General features: G+C 38.3%; 2 protein-coding genes across 2 annotated transcripts; both read right to left on the bottom strand.

The window, feature by feature from the left end:
• Nucleotides 1-125: 125 nt before the first annotated feature.
• LOC308396941 (uncharacterized protein) lies at nucleotides 126-3,890 on the bottom strand. The gene is made up of 7 exons (XM_080882589.1): nucleotides 3,738-3,890; nucleotides 3,406-3,485; nucleotides 2,608-2,762; nucleotides 2,430-2,488; nucleotides 2,251-2,340; nucleotides 1,281-1,370; nucleotides 126-1,189 (listed from the first exon to the last, which is right to left on the bottom strand). The coding sequence occupies exons 1-7, from the start codon at nucleotides 3,738-3,740 to the stop codon at nucleotides 1,139-1,141; spliced, it is 528 nt and encodes a 175-aa protein (XP_080738715.1). The 5' UTR covers nucleotides 3,741-3,890; the 3' UTR covers nucleotides 126-1,138.
• A 2,941-nt stretch (nucleotides 3,891-6,831) lies between these two features.
• Nucleotides 6,832-14,078, bottom strand: rhag (Rh associated glycoprotein). The gene is made up of 10 exons (XM_080882582.1): nucleotides 13,832-14,078; nucleotides 9,424-9,607; nucleotides 9,031-9,181; nucleotides 8,750-8,897; nucleotides 8,378-8,550; nucleotides 8,140-8,277; nucleotides 7,910-8,031; nucleotides 7,701-7,774; nucleotides 7,513-7,586; nucleotides 6,832-7,126 (listed from the first exon to the last, which is right to left on the bottom strand). Exons 1-10 carry the CDS (start codon nucleotides 14,013-14,015, stop codon nucleotides 7,052-7,054), a joined length of 1,323 nt encoding a protein of 440 aa, XP_080738708.1. The 5' UTR covers nucleotides 14,016-14,078; the 3' UTR covers nucleotides 6,832-7,051.
• Nucleotides 14,079-17,316: the final 3,238 nt, after the last annotated feature.

Below are 17,316 nucleotides of genomic sequence, written 5' to 3'. Positions count from 1 at the left end.
CAGGAACATAATTCATCATCCAAGGTCGGTGAACTGAAAGCTCTCTTCCTGTGCTCTTTATTTGCAAGAGGATGTTGGAGGGGAGGGGTTGGGGGAAGAGGAATTAATCATCAAAGGCTGTCAGATCAAAGTAAAAGCTTTGACGCACTTTAATTGCTGTTTCTGCTCCATTTGTCACCCACCATTATTCAGCAATACATAAAAGGTTTCATCCATCATCCATAAACATCTTGACATTATCTCCATACAAGAGGAACTGACAGTGTCTGTGTTTTTATATGTCAATACAATAAAAATAACTGATTTTGAAACATTGTTCATGAGAGAATAAATGGTTATGAATAAGACTTACTATAATAATTCAACAATACAGAGTCGATTCGCATTTTTAACATAATATACATGTTAAAAACTTATTTCAACACACAATCAGACTTGCACTTTTGCAACCGCAATTCTCATCAGCTACAAGCAGAAAATGAACGTACGAAACCTTTCTAAATGTAGAAAGACTGCTATGAATGGGGAAAGTAACTAAGAGCTGAAAGAAGAACAGCAAAGTCTGTTTTCAAATCTTTAAATCAGGTTTATTAAAAAAGAAAATCAGAGGGTGTGACTTGATCAGTCCTCTTTTTGTTGCTACGTGAGACTCCGACCAGGCTGCCGGTGGCTGAGATACACTGTGGGTAATGTTGGAGCCAGCTTCACACATGGAAGACACATATAGATCTAAGCCCATATCTTTTCTGAACCAATTACTGAATGAATTCTGTATTTTGTGAAATGGTATGTTGCGACCTAATTAGGGAGTTCTTTTTTTGAAAGAGATGACAAACTGCGAGCAAATCTGAGAAGTCAGAGGCAGGTGAGCAACTTTATTTCCATCTGGTGGACCACAGATGACCTTACCCAACTGCTTAATAATAACACCGCGTACATCATGAGCCTGCGGTGTGACTGCTTCTTGTTTTGCCCACAGAAATATCTCCTCCTGCACTCCGGCAACGTTGCTGCTGCCTCTCTGTGGCAACTCAATTTACAGTCATCTTTTCCTTCTCAGAAAACTCTGCTTTTATTTTTTCCTGAGATCTGCTGAGGTGTCTGGGCCTGACAAACAGGACCGGTGTTCACAGCGGGATTACAGGGTAGAGTTCAAGAACTCCAGAAGCTCTGCTCGATTTTTGTCTCGCTGTAAGAAAACAAAGCACACATAAGACAAGTGAAAAAAAAAACCAAACAAACAATCTATAAACTACAAAAAGGCACATCTGATTGCTTACCTGTTTGTCTTTCTTTGATTTCTTTACTTTCATCTTTATCTTCTTCCCTGAAATCATGCTGTATTTGCCCTTTTTCCTGTCCTTCAAATACTGAAAGAAAAACACATTTAATTTTAAAGAATCTTATCAGTTCAACTTCTAACTAATCACAGGAAAATGCCAGACAGGCACTATCACATTCCAATATCAATGCAAACACAGACTGTACTCAAGACAACACTTGCAATTTGAAGAAATGCACCACAGCATGCCCCAGAAACAGCTCTTTGTTCTGTGATGCTTAACACAGCACTGGGTTTATTATGCATGGAAGCTGCACATGGCGTATGAGGATGGCAGGAAGTCAGGTACAGGAAAAGAATAAAGAATGAGGTCAATTTTCAAAATAAAAGCCAAGTTAAGGATGGAATAAAAATGTCGGAAAACGCGAAGATGCACACCCGCATTAACAGTATGAAGAAATATGGATCAAAACAATTAAAGAATAAAACGTTTGGGTGTTCTGACTTTAAAATGCCTGTCATATTAGCCAGGCTGGAGTCAGAACTCTTTAAAAACAAAGTTGTAAAATGAAGAATATTACCACCTATTATGGATGGCTTTGATATTAGAAGTCCTTTATGGTCTATAGGATTTTGGAGGGGACTTTATGGTGAGGCGAGCTTCATTTGGACAGGTGCTTGTGTGCTTTGTTATTCCCACCTCAAAGATGAGGAGGATGAGTAGAAATTGTTGCATGTTTTATTCTAAGAATAAAGATGAATAGACTTATTCTATAATTCATCTTTGGCCATTGTGAGAACACCTAATGATTAAAGTGCTAGTCCGTAATCTTAAAAATGAATCACTCTATTCTTCCTGTGAAAGAAATGTTTGCAAATGCATGAATATATTTACATGATATAATGCACCAATATAACACACTCGTCTAACAGAAACATGTAAAGGTTTTTGCTGAATGTTTTCCTACCTTGGAGATCTGCACAGGTCCTGAGCTGTCCTCCTCTCCTTTTGACTTCTTTTCTTTCTTACGTTTAGACCGTTTCTCTTTCTTCCCTTTCTGGAGAGAAAAGAAAAAAGCATAATTCAGTTTTCTTGGGGCTTAAAAATTCTTTGGCAATATAAGCTAACAAATGAACAGTAAATTACTTTTTTATGTTTCTCCTTTCTCCTTTTCTTGGACTGTTTTCTGGATTTACTGCGAGAGTCTAACAGGAACAGAAATAACACACTAAGCTGAATCCAAACAGATATCAGCACTGTGATGAGAAACTTCAGGAAAAAAAAGACTCTTTAGATACATTTCAGACATTTAGTGCACACTTACCACTACTGCTAGAGCTGCTGCGACTTCGGCTGGATGACCGTGAAGAACCCGAAGATGACGATGAAGATGACGATGCAGACGAAGACGATGATGATGAGCTGGAAGAGGATGATGAGGAAGATCTGCTACGGCTGCGTTTCCGCCTCCTTTTTTCTCTTCCTGAAAAAAAAGGGGCAAAACAAAAATGTAATTACACAATAAACTAACGTAAGCCATATTTACAAAATTACAAATGCAGCCATTCATCATTTCCCTTGACTGACAGTGTCTGGAAGGTAGTATAATTGGTTACTAAGGTGTAATTTTGAATATGACATACACAAACATAGTTTGTACTCTGGTTTTTACTATTTTTAAGCATTTATATAGCTCTAGGTGCAGTGAAACATAAAGGAAATGTGTCCTGTTTTATTGTTTTTCTGCTAATGTGAACTCAGTCTTTTTTATGTATTTTTGCTGCTATATCTTCACAAAAAATGAAGACTTTCAGTCAAATTTTTAATAGATTTGGAGAGATATGTTGCATCTACTATTCTACTAGTAAACATAATAGGTAAACACTAATTTAACAGTCAGTTTTCCTTCTTCTCAGCAACAATCAGTCCACTCTTTGATCCCCAGTCACCAACATGAGACACTGTTTTACACTGTCGGCTGCTATAATTTCCCTTGAGATCAATTAAGTATCTATTCATTTATTTATCTATGTCCAGCCGTAACGTCACATGTGTCTTCGGCTGTTAACTCTAATAAAAATAAATAAAATGAAAGCGCAACCGGTAAGCACTGGGGGGAAACTTGCCTGTGCTTCTGGATCTTTTCCTTTCATCCTTCCTGGAGCTGGAGGAGGTGGACACTCTACAGTCCGCTTCTGCCGACTGCAAACGCAGAGAAATCATTATTGCTTGTGTTGCGTGTGTGTATATGTGCGGGTTTTGTGTGTGACAAGAAACAGGTCACCCTTTAAAGCTCCTGGATAAGCTGGCAAAGCTACGAATAACAAAACCCCAAATAAATGGAAAAATACGGAGATATGGATATACAAAAACGTTGCACAGTGCTACGTTTACAGAGCTACAGCTAAAAAAACCCCCCGCTATAAGCTATTAAACCTGAGCTTTTGTACTCACCATAGCGACAGTTGGGTGCAGTTAAAATTATATTAATATTTTCTATCTACAAAAAATTTAAGAAGGCGTAAACTGTGAGTTTATAACCAGTTATCTCCGGTAAATTAGCACTAGTTAGCTACCTTAGGAAACATTTTGTATCCCATGATGCACCGGTACAAGCTACTTTCAAAACAAAGGCGCGAGAAGAACCGAAAGCTATCACAGCGCCCCCCAGTGGCGACAGAGATATTATTCATTGCAGAGTATTCGTACTGCTTGTGTTTGCTCGATGAAAACATACTACTATACTATTATATTTAAATAAAGAGAAGGAGTTTTGAATATAATTTAATCAATAAGTGGTCTAGAGAAAGCTTATGATAGGTTAACAAGAGAGGAACTGTGATGCTTCATTAGAAAACAGGAATGGCAGACAAGTATATTTTTATTCCTTGTCCTCCTCTCCCATATCTTGAGAGAGTGTTCCACATTTTAACAGGTCCTGTGGGAGATACATCTAAAATTCGCCTTTTTACGCAGTGTATGTGAAAAGAAGGCTTTTTATTCTAATTAGATGAATAAAATAAAATCAAGAAAATGCTATGTGCACTAAAGAAGGTTGCAAGCTACAGCTTTGCAGATTTTGATGAATATCATTGAAAATCTTTGGTCATTTTTTCTCCTGCTAGACATGTATTTCAATTTTGCACAGGAGAAAATATAATGTGAATTGACATAATATGTCTGAGTCATAATTTGTTTAAAACAGGTATGCCAAACTACCAAGACTGTTACCAGTGAGAAAAGCAGCTATATTCGAATACAGCAACTATCACAAGTGATAAATGAGAATAAACTTGACCTTCTTTTATCATATTATTATTATTATTATTATTATTATTATTATTATTATTATTATTATTATTATTATTATTATTATATTTCCTTAGTAAGAATGTTAAAAAAGTTGCATTCTATATTATATATTTCACAACATCCCAGCATTGTGAACGTGTCTCTCTTTGTCCCACACAAACGCTGTGTTCATCCCACACTGCATGAGGACAGCAACGCAGTGGTGAGATGTGCAGTAGGAGTAACATATGGGTTCAAGGTGGAGGTGTGATTGCATCAAAAATCGGCTCTGAATCCCTTTTTGTTTGCAGTGGTGATAGACAGGGTGACAGATGAGGTCAGGCAGGAGACGACACTGTGATCTATAGTGAGAGTACAAAGTAGTTGGAAGAAAGCCTGGAGAGGTGGACTTATGCTCTGTAGAGAAGAGCAATGAAAGTCAGAAGAAGTGAGATAGAATGCGTGCGTGAATGGGAAGGTGAAGAAGAAAGGAGGAGTAAGAGCGAAGGTGGATGAATTTAAATACCTGGGGTCAACCATCCCAAGCAAGAAGAGCACGCAGACATTGTGGAGTAGGTGGAGATGAGTATTAGTAGTGATTTGCAAAAGAAGGATAGTGGCAGGAGTGAAGGGGAAGTTTCATAAAAAGTGAGACCTGCTATGATAGTTGGTTTGGAGGTGGTGGCGCTAACAAAAACACACGTAGAGGGTTTTGTGTGACAGAGGAAGGTACTATGGATAAGGTGAGATTGAAGAAGATGATCTTCTTTGGTGACCCCTAATAAAAATTTCCATGCATTTATTTTCAGATGTTTGTTTGTTTAGTTGTCTCTAATACGAATAATTCAGCTCATGTAGTGGGCTCTGCAGAGCTCATGTATATTGTGTGTATTGCAGGTCCAGTGATGAGTGATGGATGTCTGAACAAAATTTCATGGCGATCCATCAAAGAAATCAATAAGAAACGGAGAAATTGCAGTTATAATTGAGCCATGCACCCATCGAAGAGTCAGATTATGCACTGATGTCATTCTGGTAATCATTTAACTCGGTCATATTGTGTAGAATTAAAATTATGCTCTGTCTCTCATTGCTTATACAGAGGAGGGCAAAAATCCAAGACAAAAAACAAAACAAAACAAAAAAATCCTCCCATAACATTTCTTTAGTTAAACTGAGAACTTGAAATAATTGAAACATGCTTTAAAATAACCACAAAAACTGTACAAAAACATGTTTATTATGACAGTAATAGTATACCATACAAATAAGAGCTCATGTTAGCTGTATAAAAATACAAAATCATGATGCATTTTAGTGTGAGCATCATAGATCATTTGAGAAAAAACAAGAAAATCATTAAGTCAGTTTTATCTAGCGCTCAGTCCCGTGTTTTAACCTGTCCTGCAGTGCTTTGCCGTCATGCTGTTCAAAATCTAGATTGAGGGAGTGCACAGTGCACAAATTTCACAGCAATAGAGGAAAGAAAAATGGTGGATATTATGATACTATCTATGGTATGACAGTTTGTTTGTTGCCATCGTGGCACTGGATATCAGTAGGTAGCTTCCTTTTATACTGTTTGAATAATATCTGAAAAATATTCAGTACCAGTTGCTATGTTTAAAGCTTTGATAAAACTGACCATGTCCATGTCTAAGATCTAAACTGTATGTACATGTAGGAATACATTTGCTCTGAACAGAAAACAGAGTGAAAAACAAACCCCAGCTCACCCAGTGACAGCCAATCAACTTTTCTACAGCTGCGCTCAGAAAGATAGAAAATGCTAGGAAGGTTTATTAGTTGCAGTAATATCATACGGCTGTCCCTGCACACTTCAGAGCCACACTGCTGGTTTTTACAATGCCTGACTTAACCTCTCACATGAGGACTGGGCTCCAGTGAGGTCAAAGCGCAGTTTTTCTGCTCGAGCTTCTACAGAAAAATATAATGTATAAGAAAAATACACACTGTAATCATATAGTAAACATGCTTTTATGTTTTTTTATCATATAAAATGAAAAAAAAAAAAAGCTTATACAAGCGTGTCAGCAGTGAAGATGTGGAGCGGTTTGTGAATATAAATCAAAGTGTAAAAAAAAAAAAAAAATCCCTGAAGTTTTAACCAATTTAAATTTTTTATCATGCATATATATATATATATATATATATATATATATATATATATATATATATATATATATATATATATATATATATATATATATATATATATATATATATATATTTTAGCTTTTATGCGGAAATGTTTAAGTGCTCTTTCCGATACAAATTCAAACTTTACTATGATGAAAATAACTCTGTGCGTGGTTCGCTGTTCAGAAATGGAATAAGCACCACATTTAAGCAAATCCTGCATCAACAAACTGATATTTGGTCTTGTGGTGGAGCTGAACTGTGACTTTTTAAAAAACGTCTTCATTTATAGCTAAGGCAAAATCGTGGGCAATTGTTTAAACATCTGCTTTGTGCTTTGATTGATCTCCGTGAGCCAGGCTCTCCTCGTTCTCTTCCTCCTCATTAGGAACCTGGAAAACGAGCAATGCAAATTATTTGTCTGTGGCATAAATGGTCACCAGGCAAGCAAAATACAGTTCAAACAAATGCACAATGCATTTATGGACATGCATGATATGCACAATGTGTTTCTGTGAATTAAAATCTGTATCTAATGATATACTGATTGACTGGTTATTATTTGGCTCTAATTTAATACTTTAATTATTAAAACACGGTGTTTGTCAGGTATGTGTAGTTTTTGTGCCTGGATGTGCTCACTTTTTCTCTACTTATACTGATATATGAACCAAGTCTATCTGAGTTAATAACTTGAATAAACAAATCTGCCTTCTGCCACTCGCACCAGACAGTCAGAGACCTGAAGATAATATTTATGAGGAATGGGATTTCTTACCTCCCAGTAAATAGAGTCATCGAAGCAGTTCTGGTCTGGAGGTTGTCCCCAGAAAGGCAACTTCATTATTAGACCTTAAAGAAGAAAATGAATGTTTGATCACCCTTTTCTAAACCTCAATGTCTTTCCATTGAGCAATTTGGCCGTTGGGTGTAACATTTATAGTTTTATTAATCTCCTCTTCCCACCTGTAATAGTACCCCCAACCAAAGCGAACCCGAGGGATGAACCCAAGGCAGCAGCTTGCATGGTAGCGCTAGCACTAAGGAGACAGGATGAGAAGAAGTGACTTTTAAATGAAGTAAATCGTGTCAAAGCCATATTGCTTTTATGTGTGCGTATATATGGGTTATTATAATACTGTGGTGAGATTTTTAGTGCGTGAGGTGACTATTACCCGTCTTTTTTCCCCAAAGCTGCAGCCACAATTCCAGCCAGCCCACCCAGGATGCCAGGCAAGCCATGCAGATTGTGGACACCGCAGGTATCCTGGATACCCAGGTTGGATGCCAGTATAGGCTGCAGAGAAGGAATGACAGGGGATTTTTAGTCACCAACAAAAGTACACATTGCTAATTCAGATTCAGCCTGTACCAGGTTGTACCAGTTGTCTTTCCTTTGACTCACATTTAGGTATTTGAATCCCAGGGTGGAGATAATGCCAGCTACGAGCCCAATCAGCATGGCTCCAAATGGCCCGATGCTCATGTCAGCACATGTTCCCACTGCAACACCACCAGCCAAGGTGGCGTTCTGAATGTGCACCTGTGCAGTAGAAAGACATAAAGACAAGTGTATGACTGAATTTCTGCTTTTAACTCTGTGAACTGTCACTGTCATAACTATTAGAGTAAAGTTGCTGGACCATGTCCAGTTTTCCTTTGTGCTCCACCAGGCTGGAGATGGCATAGGCAGAGAGCACGCAGGCGGCCAGGGAGAGGTAGGTGTTGATCACTGCAGTGAGCTGAGTGTAGCTCAACGGTGGTTCAGCGATGGCTGAGTTAAAGCTGGGCCAGAACATCCACAAGAAGATGGTTCCTGTAGAAGAGGATGTTAAAAACGGAAATGTCAAGGTCCATGCTGCACAGCTGTCTGTGTCCACTAGATGGCATAAGTCTGACTTCCATTGGAGGCCAGTGATGCACCAGGGAGGGAAAGTCACGGGAAAGAAGGGAAAACTATCTCTGTAAACACATTTTAATATATGATCACAGAATTATTTTCTGTGCTCTCTTACCGATCATAGCAAACATATCAGAGTGATAAACAGATCCATCGTTCTCATGTCCATTTCTTAAACCTGGTCTGTAAAGTACTCGAGCCACTGCCAAGCCAAAGTAGGCTCCGTAAGCATGGATGATCATAGATGCTCCAACATCATTAGCCTGTTGAAGAGAAAAGCATGATAGACCCACAGTAGTGTTTGATAAAACAGTGAATATTCATGGTTGTTATGTGGGGATTTATGTTTTTTTGCTCAGTTCATGGACACACATGCACTTGCTACTATGAACTCACTTTCATGATAGCAACCACCAGATGCTCATTGACGGAAAAGATGGTGATCTCCAGTATGGTCATGATGAGGAGCTGCACAGGGCTGGTTTTACCCAGAACGGCGCCAAATGAAATCAGGACCGTAGCTGTGCTGAAATCTGCATTGATTATTCTGCAGGAGTGAGAACAAAAGTTATTAGAAAAAACATCAACAGACATCATCTGTGATCTATTAGAGCTTGTCATGTGCAGGAATTGGCTTTATTTAGCATGTACTTGGTAATGATGTAGAAGGCTGTGCAAGTCTTAGGGACTTGCATCATGACAGCAACCCCAAACCTACAGCCAGCCATGTGCATTTTTCTTATAGCAGTTGTTTTTGAAAAGCGATATGTGCAGCGAAGAAAGCCATACTTCAAAATGCTGACTTTAATCTTGCCCCCTTCCAGGTGCCAGATGCCCTGCATGAGGAGGCCCCACTGCAGGCCGAAGGCAGCCAGGAGCAAGTTGATGCCCACGCTGCTGAACCCGTATCTCTTGAGAAATGTCATCAGGAACCCGAAGCCGATGAAGATCATCACGTGGACGTCCTGAAACACTGGGGACATGAGAAGGGAGGTCAGTTAATGCTGTGTTAGCTAGTCCCACTTTAACCTCAGTTGAATGTGGTCTTATAATTGAATTGAATGAAACACTTATTCAGTTCAAAGTAAAGTATTTGCTGCGACCCTGCTGCTCACAGTGGTATGTTTTGTTTTTTTTTTTTTAACTTTGTGGTTTAAATGACTTATTGAGAAGTAGCTGGACTTCTCAGGATTCATTTCTGTCCACAGTGGCCTCATTGTCAGCTGTAGGTCACATGCCATTCATAGTGTGATTGAATTGCTTTTCCACCTGACAGGTCGTCAGGTGGAAAAGCAATTCAATCACACTATGAATGGCATGCTGAGAAAATACCCCCACTGTCCCTGTTGGGGTTATGGGCTTGTGCTTTTCTATTAAGTGCATATGATGTTAATAAGTCTAAACTTAAGATGTCTCAAAGGGAGGGGATGCTTTGTGCACTCTTATCTCTTTTTGTCAGCCGTTAGACTGAAAAAGGCAGCAAGGTTTGGAGTTTGCTCATCTTATATCCCCTGTTTGATTACACACACACACACACACACACACACACACACACACACACACACACACACACACACACACACACACACACACACACACACACACACACACATATATATATATATAATTTTTTGATAAGTGAGGATAGATGAGTCTGGATTAAGGCCAAATACATTTTAGGGGGATTTGAGTCATCATCATGGCAGGAAGGGAGACTTCTTTTTCCCTTAAGGTTTTAAGCGTGCTATGATGAGCTTTACATGTGGAAAATATATCAAGCTGTATGTATGTGTAGGCTGGGAAACAATAGACTAATTTCCTTAGTTCATAATGAGCACACATTGTGTCTGTTATTATCTAGACAGGACACACTGTGTTGCAGCCTTAAAGAATACTTTTACAGCTGTTTCTCAGTTTGTTTGTTCTTAGTTAGTTATGAGTACTTAAATGACTTAAAACAAGTGCAAAAAACACCTGCAGTTCCTCTGCTGGCCACTGGTGGCAGAATCTGAAAGCTAGTTTTAAAATGTTGAACTTCACAGTGAAAGTAAACATGCTTACAGCATGGTACAAATAAGGTTTTGGTGTATGGATAGAAGAGAGTGGGTGAGTTTATTTAGGGGTGTGGCTATTCTAACTGCCTGATGTGCTGATATAAACAGCTGGACAGTGAATGGCTGTCTGCTAAGCTTCACTAGGCTAATTAGCATCACTGGACTAGACCTCTTGACCATGTTTTTGGTGTTGGTAGCTTTGAAAAGCCTGTTATGTGGTATTGCACATTCGTCTCTCAACACCAGTTAGCAGCTACCTGTCTACTATGTCTGCACTATGCTTCTGTATACATTATGAATGCAACTTGCTAACCAAGGTTATGAAGTTTAGCTGATAGTTTAGGACTCTATTTTTGCATCCAACTATAGTCTAGTCTGTCTCTAGAAAAAGAGCTACAGACAGTTTTCTCTAGTTGTTGTCTCTATTAGCATTTAGCCAAAATGCTAAAATTACAGCTTCAACATAATGAGAGCAGAAACAATGTGAGTGTGCCCATCTTTTATATACAGTCTGTGGTTCTGCTGTGTTCATGTGTAATATATAAAGCAGCCTTTTCGCTTAGCTTAGCACAAAGACTGAAAATGGAGAAGACCAACTTTGAACTCTCTAAAGAAAAGCAAAAAAGATCTGCCAGTTTAAGCCTCTAAAATTCTTTATTTTACATCTCATCTGTTTAATGGCTGAAGTGTTATTACCACAAAGTTGTCAGTAGTTTATCAGACAAATGGCAAAGACTGGAGGATGTTACTATACGCTGCCAAGAAACAGTCTGACAACATGTTGTTTTTACACTTACATAAAATGTGTTAAACATTAAACTTTGGAGATTTTTGTTGACTTGTAAAAGAGTCAGATTAGTTGTTTCCAGTCTTTGTGCTAAGGCAAGATCAGCCTTTCCTAGCTGTGGCCTTGTATTATACTATAAAAGTATCATCTGCTTCATATTTTGTAGATAGACATTTATGTTAAAAGTTTGAAGTATTATTTATCATGATTTAGCATTTTGAAAAGTAAAAATAGAGGTTGAATGTGAACTCAATCTCAACATTTTGATTTTATCCCCTAGACTAAAAAGCCCAAACTCAGACGTAGGTGCGTTAAAGCTGTTTAAAGCGTCAGGCTCCCATGCGCCATTTACATCAGAGTACATTATTTTGTAAGCAGCAGCTTTCAAATGGCGATAATGGGGGAGATTAAATTCATCCACATCTATTTCCATAAACTGTTTCTGCATATAGAATGTCAGCAAATTTCTAACACATCCTTGGGTATTTGGGAAACATACAAACCCACTCACATCTGCTTTAGTCAGGAATCTGTATATGTGCTTAAAAGCCCTGATAGCTCAACATCTGATTACTGTGTGCTCTATTATAATAAAAACGCTCCAAGTTCTGACAGTTCAACATCAAAACCAAACACCACAAGAGAGTCACATCTTTCCATTTCAGTCTTAATTAGCAGTAACAATCAGCATTTTGAAGACATCTGCACCTGCAAGCTGATGTGTAGACATCTGACTAAGCTTATCTCCATGAAGCTGTTTTGAAGAAAATCTTTTTGCCCCTGAACTTGCACTTTTACCCCTCTCTGTTTCTCAGCTGGGTGAGTCAGAATTGCTCTCTTTGTAGAACAGTAGATGGGGGACGGGGATGAGATAAAACTGGAAAGCAGCCACAGTGACTGGCACCACGCCTAGATGTTAGGTAACGCGAATCCTCTGAAGAACTGGCTGAACCAAGACAAGCGAGAGACACCTCAGGTGCAACTGTGCAGCCTTTTTTTTTCAAGCCATGCAAAAAAAAGATGAATAATTATTTCATTTTACAAAGTATTAAGTCAAACTCTTCCTTTACTTTAATGTTTAATTTAGCATATTAATCACTCTTTAAGAAGAAATGAAAGACAAAAAGTCACAATTACAACATTTTTGAGGTATTTTTTCATACTAGACCACAATTTTACTTCTGCAAATTGCATGTTTTAACTGCTTATTTGTTGTCCTTTGAGCTTGTAATTGCAGAAGTCTGGGATGTGTGAGATAATGGATCTCTTTCAGCATGCAACCCCAAGCCTCATGCTTTCTAACATTGTGCAGTCCCAGTTTAAATGCTAATGGTTTTAGATTATCAAGCATAATTTAAATTTTGCAAAAGTTTTAGCTCTGGGCCTGTTATTCCAAAAACAAGTATCCCTTCTGAACTTTTGAAGATAAATCACTGCATATTTTTTTACTCCTTTATGACTAACTGGGAATTAATGGAGTGTTACAAAGATAACATAAGTTTTGTGCAGAAAAGACACAGCAGAGTTCACAGCAGAGTCTAGCCTTAAATGTGATCTTTACTTCAGAATTTATTTCTTGATAGTCAACGTATGTGACTTAAACATCCCATGTGAAGCAGAAGATATGGTCAGCTTCAATGCTGAGCTAATCTCTTGGGTGTCACAACCGCCCCACCCAATCGTGAGCAGGCACTCACGCAGTAAAACAGCAGCTATCTGAATGCAGATAAGTGCACAAGCTGCAAAGAAGCCGCTAAACTGTAGAAACCGCTCAGAGCTCACAAAAAATGCTAAAGCTACTGCAGGATAACTTGAAAAATATCAATTTGAATGCAGCACAAAACCTCCAGCTTCAACCTGACTGTCCTTTATGAGCCTTTTTTGGACACAGTAATGAAATCACATGTGACCTCCACCTTTCCCAACAGGATTCACTTGTCTTCTCAGCTGCATGTGTTTGATTAGACCTTGTGACAGATGAGAATTCAACCCCATGACTCCTTTTATTGCATTTAGTTGACCTGCGCTGCAAACAACCTCCAATTTATGTTTGCAAGCGACTGATTGATTAACTAGACCCCTAAAATAGAATTTATTTTATTCAAGAAAAAGAAAGTAAAAATAAATGTGGAAATTTCGTTTACTTTGCTATTTTTATGAGAAACAAGCAAAATGTTTGTCATCTTGTTTTCTGTAAAATTTCAGTGTCACTAATATTTTCTGCTTTTAGTCTAAATTTTTTTTTAGATGCAGTCTCAACACTGTGATATAACAGATGTAGCATTCATAAAAATCTATTTAGAAATAAAATGTTGACCAAGCAAGCAAGCAAGCATGCGGCTCCAGGTAGACTTACTGGGGTAGAGGTCCATAGGCTCCAATTTATGGTCAGTTTTATTGTGGGTGTCGTGTGAGTCATGGTGTCCATGTTCCCCATCATCATAGACGACAAATACCGCAAATAGGATGATGGTGATAATCTCTAAAATCAAGGCTATGATGGGGAACTTTGTCCTCATGTTGGTGGCATATGCAGGCATCCTGAGACCAACTCTGCTTATCTCTCGTGCAGCCTCTCCCTCCTCAGCTCTCTTTTTAGGGGGTTGTGCTGTGTGAAGAAAGTGGTGTCTGGTTTTAAACTGATGTAGGTTTTGCCGTGACCAATGACAAGGCAGAAGACCAGGGCCTCGGTGGTGAGCACCCCCTCCGTCGTGCACTTTGCTCACGAGGGATGGGTTTCCTCTGTGGATGCCGGAGGGGGCAAAACAAAACACAAACGTAACGACACCCAGCCAATGAGCGGACATGAAAAGACTCAATGACTGCTCCTTCCCACTCATTTTGCGCTGTCAAACTTACTGCCTGTTTGTTTACTTAACTTAACTGTGTACTTAACATTTGCACTCATCATTTTATGTCTTGAAATACAGCAGCAGAAAATGCAAATCTAATGTGCAAATAAGACGTGCTTTTATAGAAGGGGATACTAATTATTTACTGCTAATATGCTGCTTATTTTTTATTTTTCTTTGTTGTGTTTTTACTGATGCACCTGCATTTTCAGATACAATGATACAAATACAAAATATACAGAAATATTGTCACAAAATGTGTAGAAAGAAAAGGTTGTGGTGGATTTGTTGTAATTTATTTGTAATCATCTACGCTTTGGTAACACCCTCAAAGTGTCACTAAAATAAACTACATAACAAGTGGTAATCACGTGGAAAATCAAATTGTACAATTCCTTTAATTTAATACAAGAAAACATCTACAATGACTGAACTTGTGTAACATCATGTTATTAATAATACTAAATTTTGTGACTTAGCTGTCCCACATTTTCTCTAAATTAGATTAGATGAGATTAGATTAGAGCCAGGAACACTTTGTTTTCCACCCCTCGCCATTTAGCAGTGTGTAAACATTTAGTGAGCACTTTATTGTGCTCTCTAATGTAGTTGTAAACACATATAAATGTGTATCAACGTTTTGGTTAACAGCAGCTTGTTCTGTTGTAAGTGACTTCTCCCGAGATGTTGAGGTTGGTATATCAAAAGACACGTACCAATTTTCAACGCAAAAAACAGGTGTTATGATATAAATATCTCAGCATTGAAGACAAGCACTTATTAATATCAACATACAATGATATTAACTGCTTATTAAATACTCAACCAAGGAGTTCAAGCGTCTTCAAGCGGATGTATCAAGCATCCGACAAGTATCTCACATGCACTCACCAACCACTTTGTTAAATACTTTGCTAGTACTGAGTTGGAGCTGGTGGCTGTGGAGGCCATTTGAGTTCAATAAACTCACCATCATCTTCAAGAAACCAGTTTAAAATGATTGGTGACATTTTGTGTTATCCTGCTTGAAGCAGACATCAGAAGATGGGTACACTGGGGTGATAAAGGGTTGGATGTGGACGGAAAACAATACTCAGATAGCTGTGGTGTTTAAATAATGCTCAGTTGGTGCTTTTCCAATCTTCTGTTTTCCAATATTATTGCGTTTATGCAAATTATCCCATCAGCTTCCTGTTCTTACCTTACAAGAGTGGTGCCTTCTGCAGCTGTAGCCAGTCTGCTTCGAGGTTGAACATGTTGTGCATTCAGATATGATCAAGGGAGAATGCCCATCCTCCCTTGATCTCCAACTGCTCACTGGAGATGGTAGATCGGCAATTTTTGAAACAACTATATCTCGTTCAAAGTCACTTTAATCGTGTTTTTTCTCATTCTGATGCTTAGTTTGAACTTCAGCGGGTCGATTAGAAATTTGGGTTCACAAGCAGTTGAACAGTTGTCCCTAACAATGTGACCAGTGTGTACATGTTCATATTTGAGAACCAAACCATCCCAAGATAATTAAACCTCCAGGTAAACTAACGCAGTAGAGAGTAAAAATCTGTCTCTGATATACAGAGGAGCATTGGTGTGTTTATTAAAGTGTTCTACAAGTATTTAACTATGAAAATATAGTCTTTCATCTTTACGCTGTTTGGAGGATTTTTCTTATTCCCACCAAAGATTTAAAATAGTCATTTAACTGTTCGTCAATACAATGCGTTATGGTTAGAATAATATGTTGTTTATGAGAGTTTATGAGTGTGTCTGACTCAGTGTCCTTCATGAACCTTCCAGTTCTTTTAACAAGAACTGGGAGCTGGGAGAAAACAAAACAATCTTAAAAATTATAATGCTTCTTTGTCAGGGTAGCAGGGTTTTTCAGTGCTTTACCATCAGCTGTTTAGTCAGTCTTACATACAGCATAAATGCCCTGTGCTTGCTTTCCCACTACAAACCATCCGAGCTTACAGTGGTTCAGATTGAGCTGCAGGCGCTGATCCTTTAAGTGGCTCCCACTGAGAGTGTGGTGACAATCTGAGACTCTTCACCAAATTACCTGAGGCCAGAGGCCCTCCAACTGTGCCAGGGGCTTTATGAACTAGCAGAAAATCACTGCCAGCAACACATTTCTACTTCTTTTAGAACTGAGAGCAGTGAGCGTTTTTTTTTTTTTTTTTTTTTAACCCTGACCCTTTGGGAAATCACTTTGATAGATATCAGAAACACTGCCGCACTGCTGAGACTGCTCTGCTTGCACTGACTAAATATTCCATTGGTGTTCGATGTAGAATTTAACTCTGGCTTTCTAACAAAGCTGTTTAAGTGGGGAGAGGCATAGTGAGCTATTTGGTAAATTTGAAAAAATATATGGGGTTTTGTGGTCCATTTTATGAGTGGCCATACAAGCTAAAGTTTGTTATGTCACTCTTGTGTAAATATATTGTTCTTTCATATACAGATATTGTCACACATGTGTACATGTATTGTCATCTTTGTACACTCTTCTTCTTATTTCATATCGGTTTCAGCTTTATTTGTCATATGCAAGTTAGCACAGGGTCAACATTGCAGTGAAAATGTGTATACATGTATATTCACTCATACATTAATTTTCCTTTCACACATATTCTATTTTTTATTAATGCTACATATTTTTATGCTGACATACATTTATTACCCTTACAGGTGCAGCCATTTCTACTCGTGCATATATATACTCTTTATTTTTCAACGCATAGATATTTGTACTCCTTTACTCACATATACATACAATCCCAATATTCATCCTTTTGCATACATGCATTCTGACATTCACGTGTATGCATTTTGTAACACAGGAAGTTCATCCTTAAGCAGGAAGTCACTCTTGAACCAAAAAATGGAATACACTTGGAAAACTTATTTGACATGCCCAGACCTAACCCAGAAGAACCAAGCAATGAAGCTGGTCAAAGCCATTGTGTTTTCTTTACTAGCATTGTGGTTA

The sequence above is a fragment of the Rhamphochromis sp. 'chilingali' genome (assembly GCF_963969265.1).
Source record: "Rhamphochromis sp. 'chilingali' genome assembly, chromosome: 5".
Lineage (NCBI taxonomy): Eukaryota > Metazoa > Chordata > Actinopteri > Cichliformes > Cichlidae > Rhamphochromis > Rhamphochromis sp. 'chilingali'.
Note: the sequence above shows the minus strand (reverse complement) of the source record. Positions and strands in the feature narration are given on the sequence as shown.

Excerpts from the sequence above, each read along its gene's own strand:
- LOC308396941 (XM_080882589.1), bottom strand. Across the intron at positions 1,371-2,250 it reads GACCTGTGCAGATCTCCAAG|TATTTGAAGGACAGGAAAAA; the intron begins GTAGGAAAACAT and ends TTTTTCTTTCAG. Across the intron at positions 1,190-1,280 it reads AATCAAAGAAAGACAAACAG|CGAGACAAAAATCGAGCAGA; the intron begins GTAAGCAATCAG and ends GTTTTCTTACAG.
- rhag (XM_080882582.1), bottom strand. The coding sequence starts at position 14,015 with ATGCCTGCATATGCCACCAACATGAGGACAAAGTTCCCCATCATAGCC. Across the intron at positions 8,032-8,139 it reads TGGGATTCAAATACCTAAAT|CCTATACTGGCATCCAACCT; the intron begins GTGAGTCAAAGG and ends CCTTCTCTGCAG. Across the intron at positions 7,587-7,700 it reads GGTTGGGGGTACTATTACAG|GTCTAATAATGAAGTTGCCT; the intron begins GTGGGAAGAGGA and ends TTCTTCTTTAAG.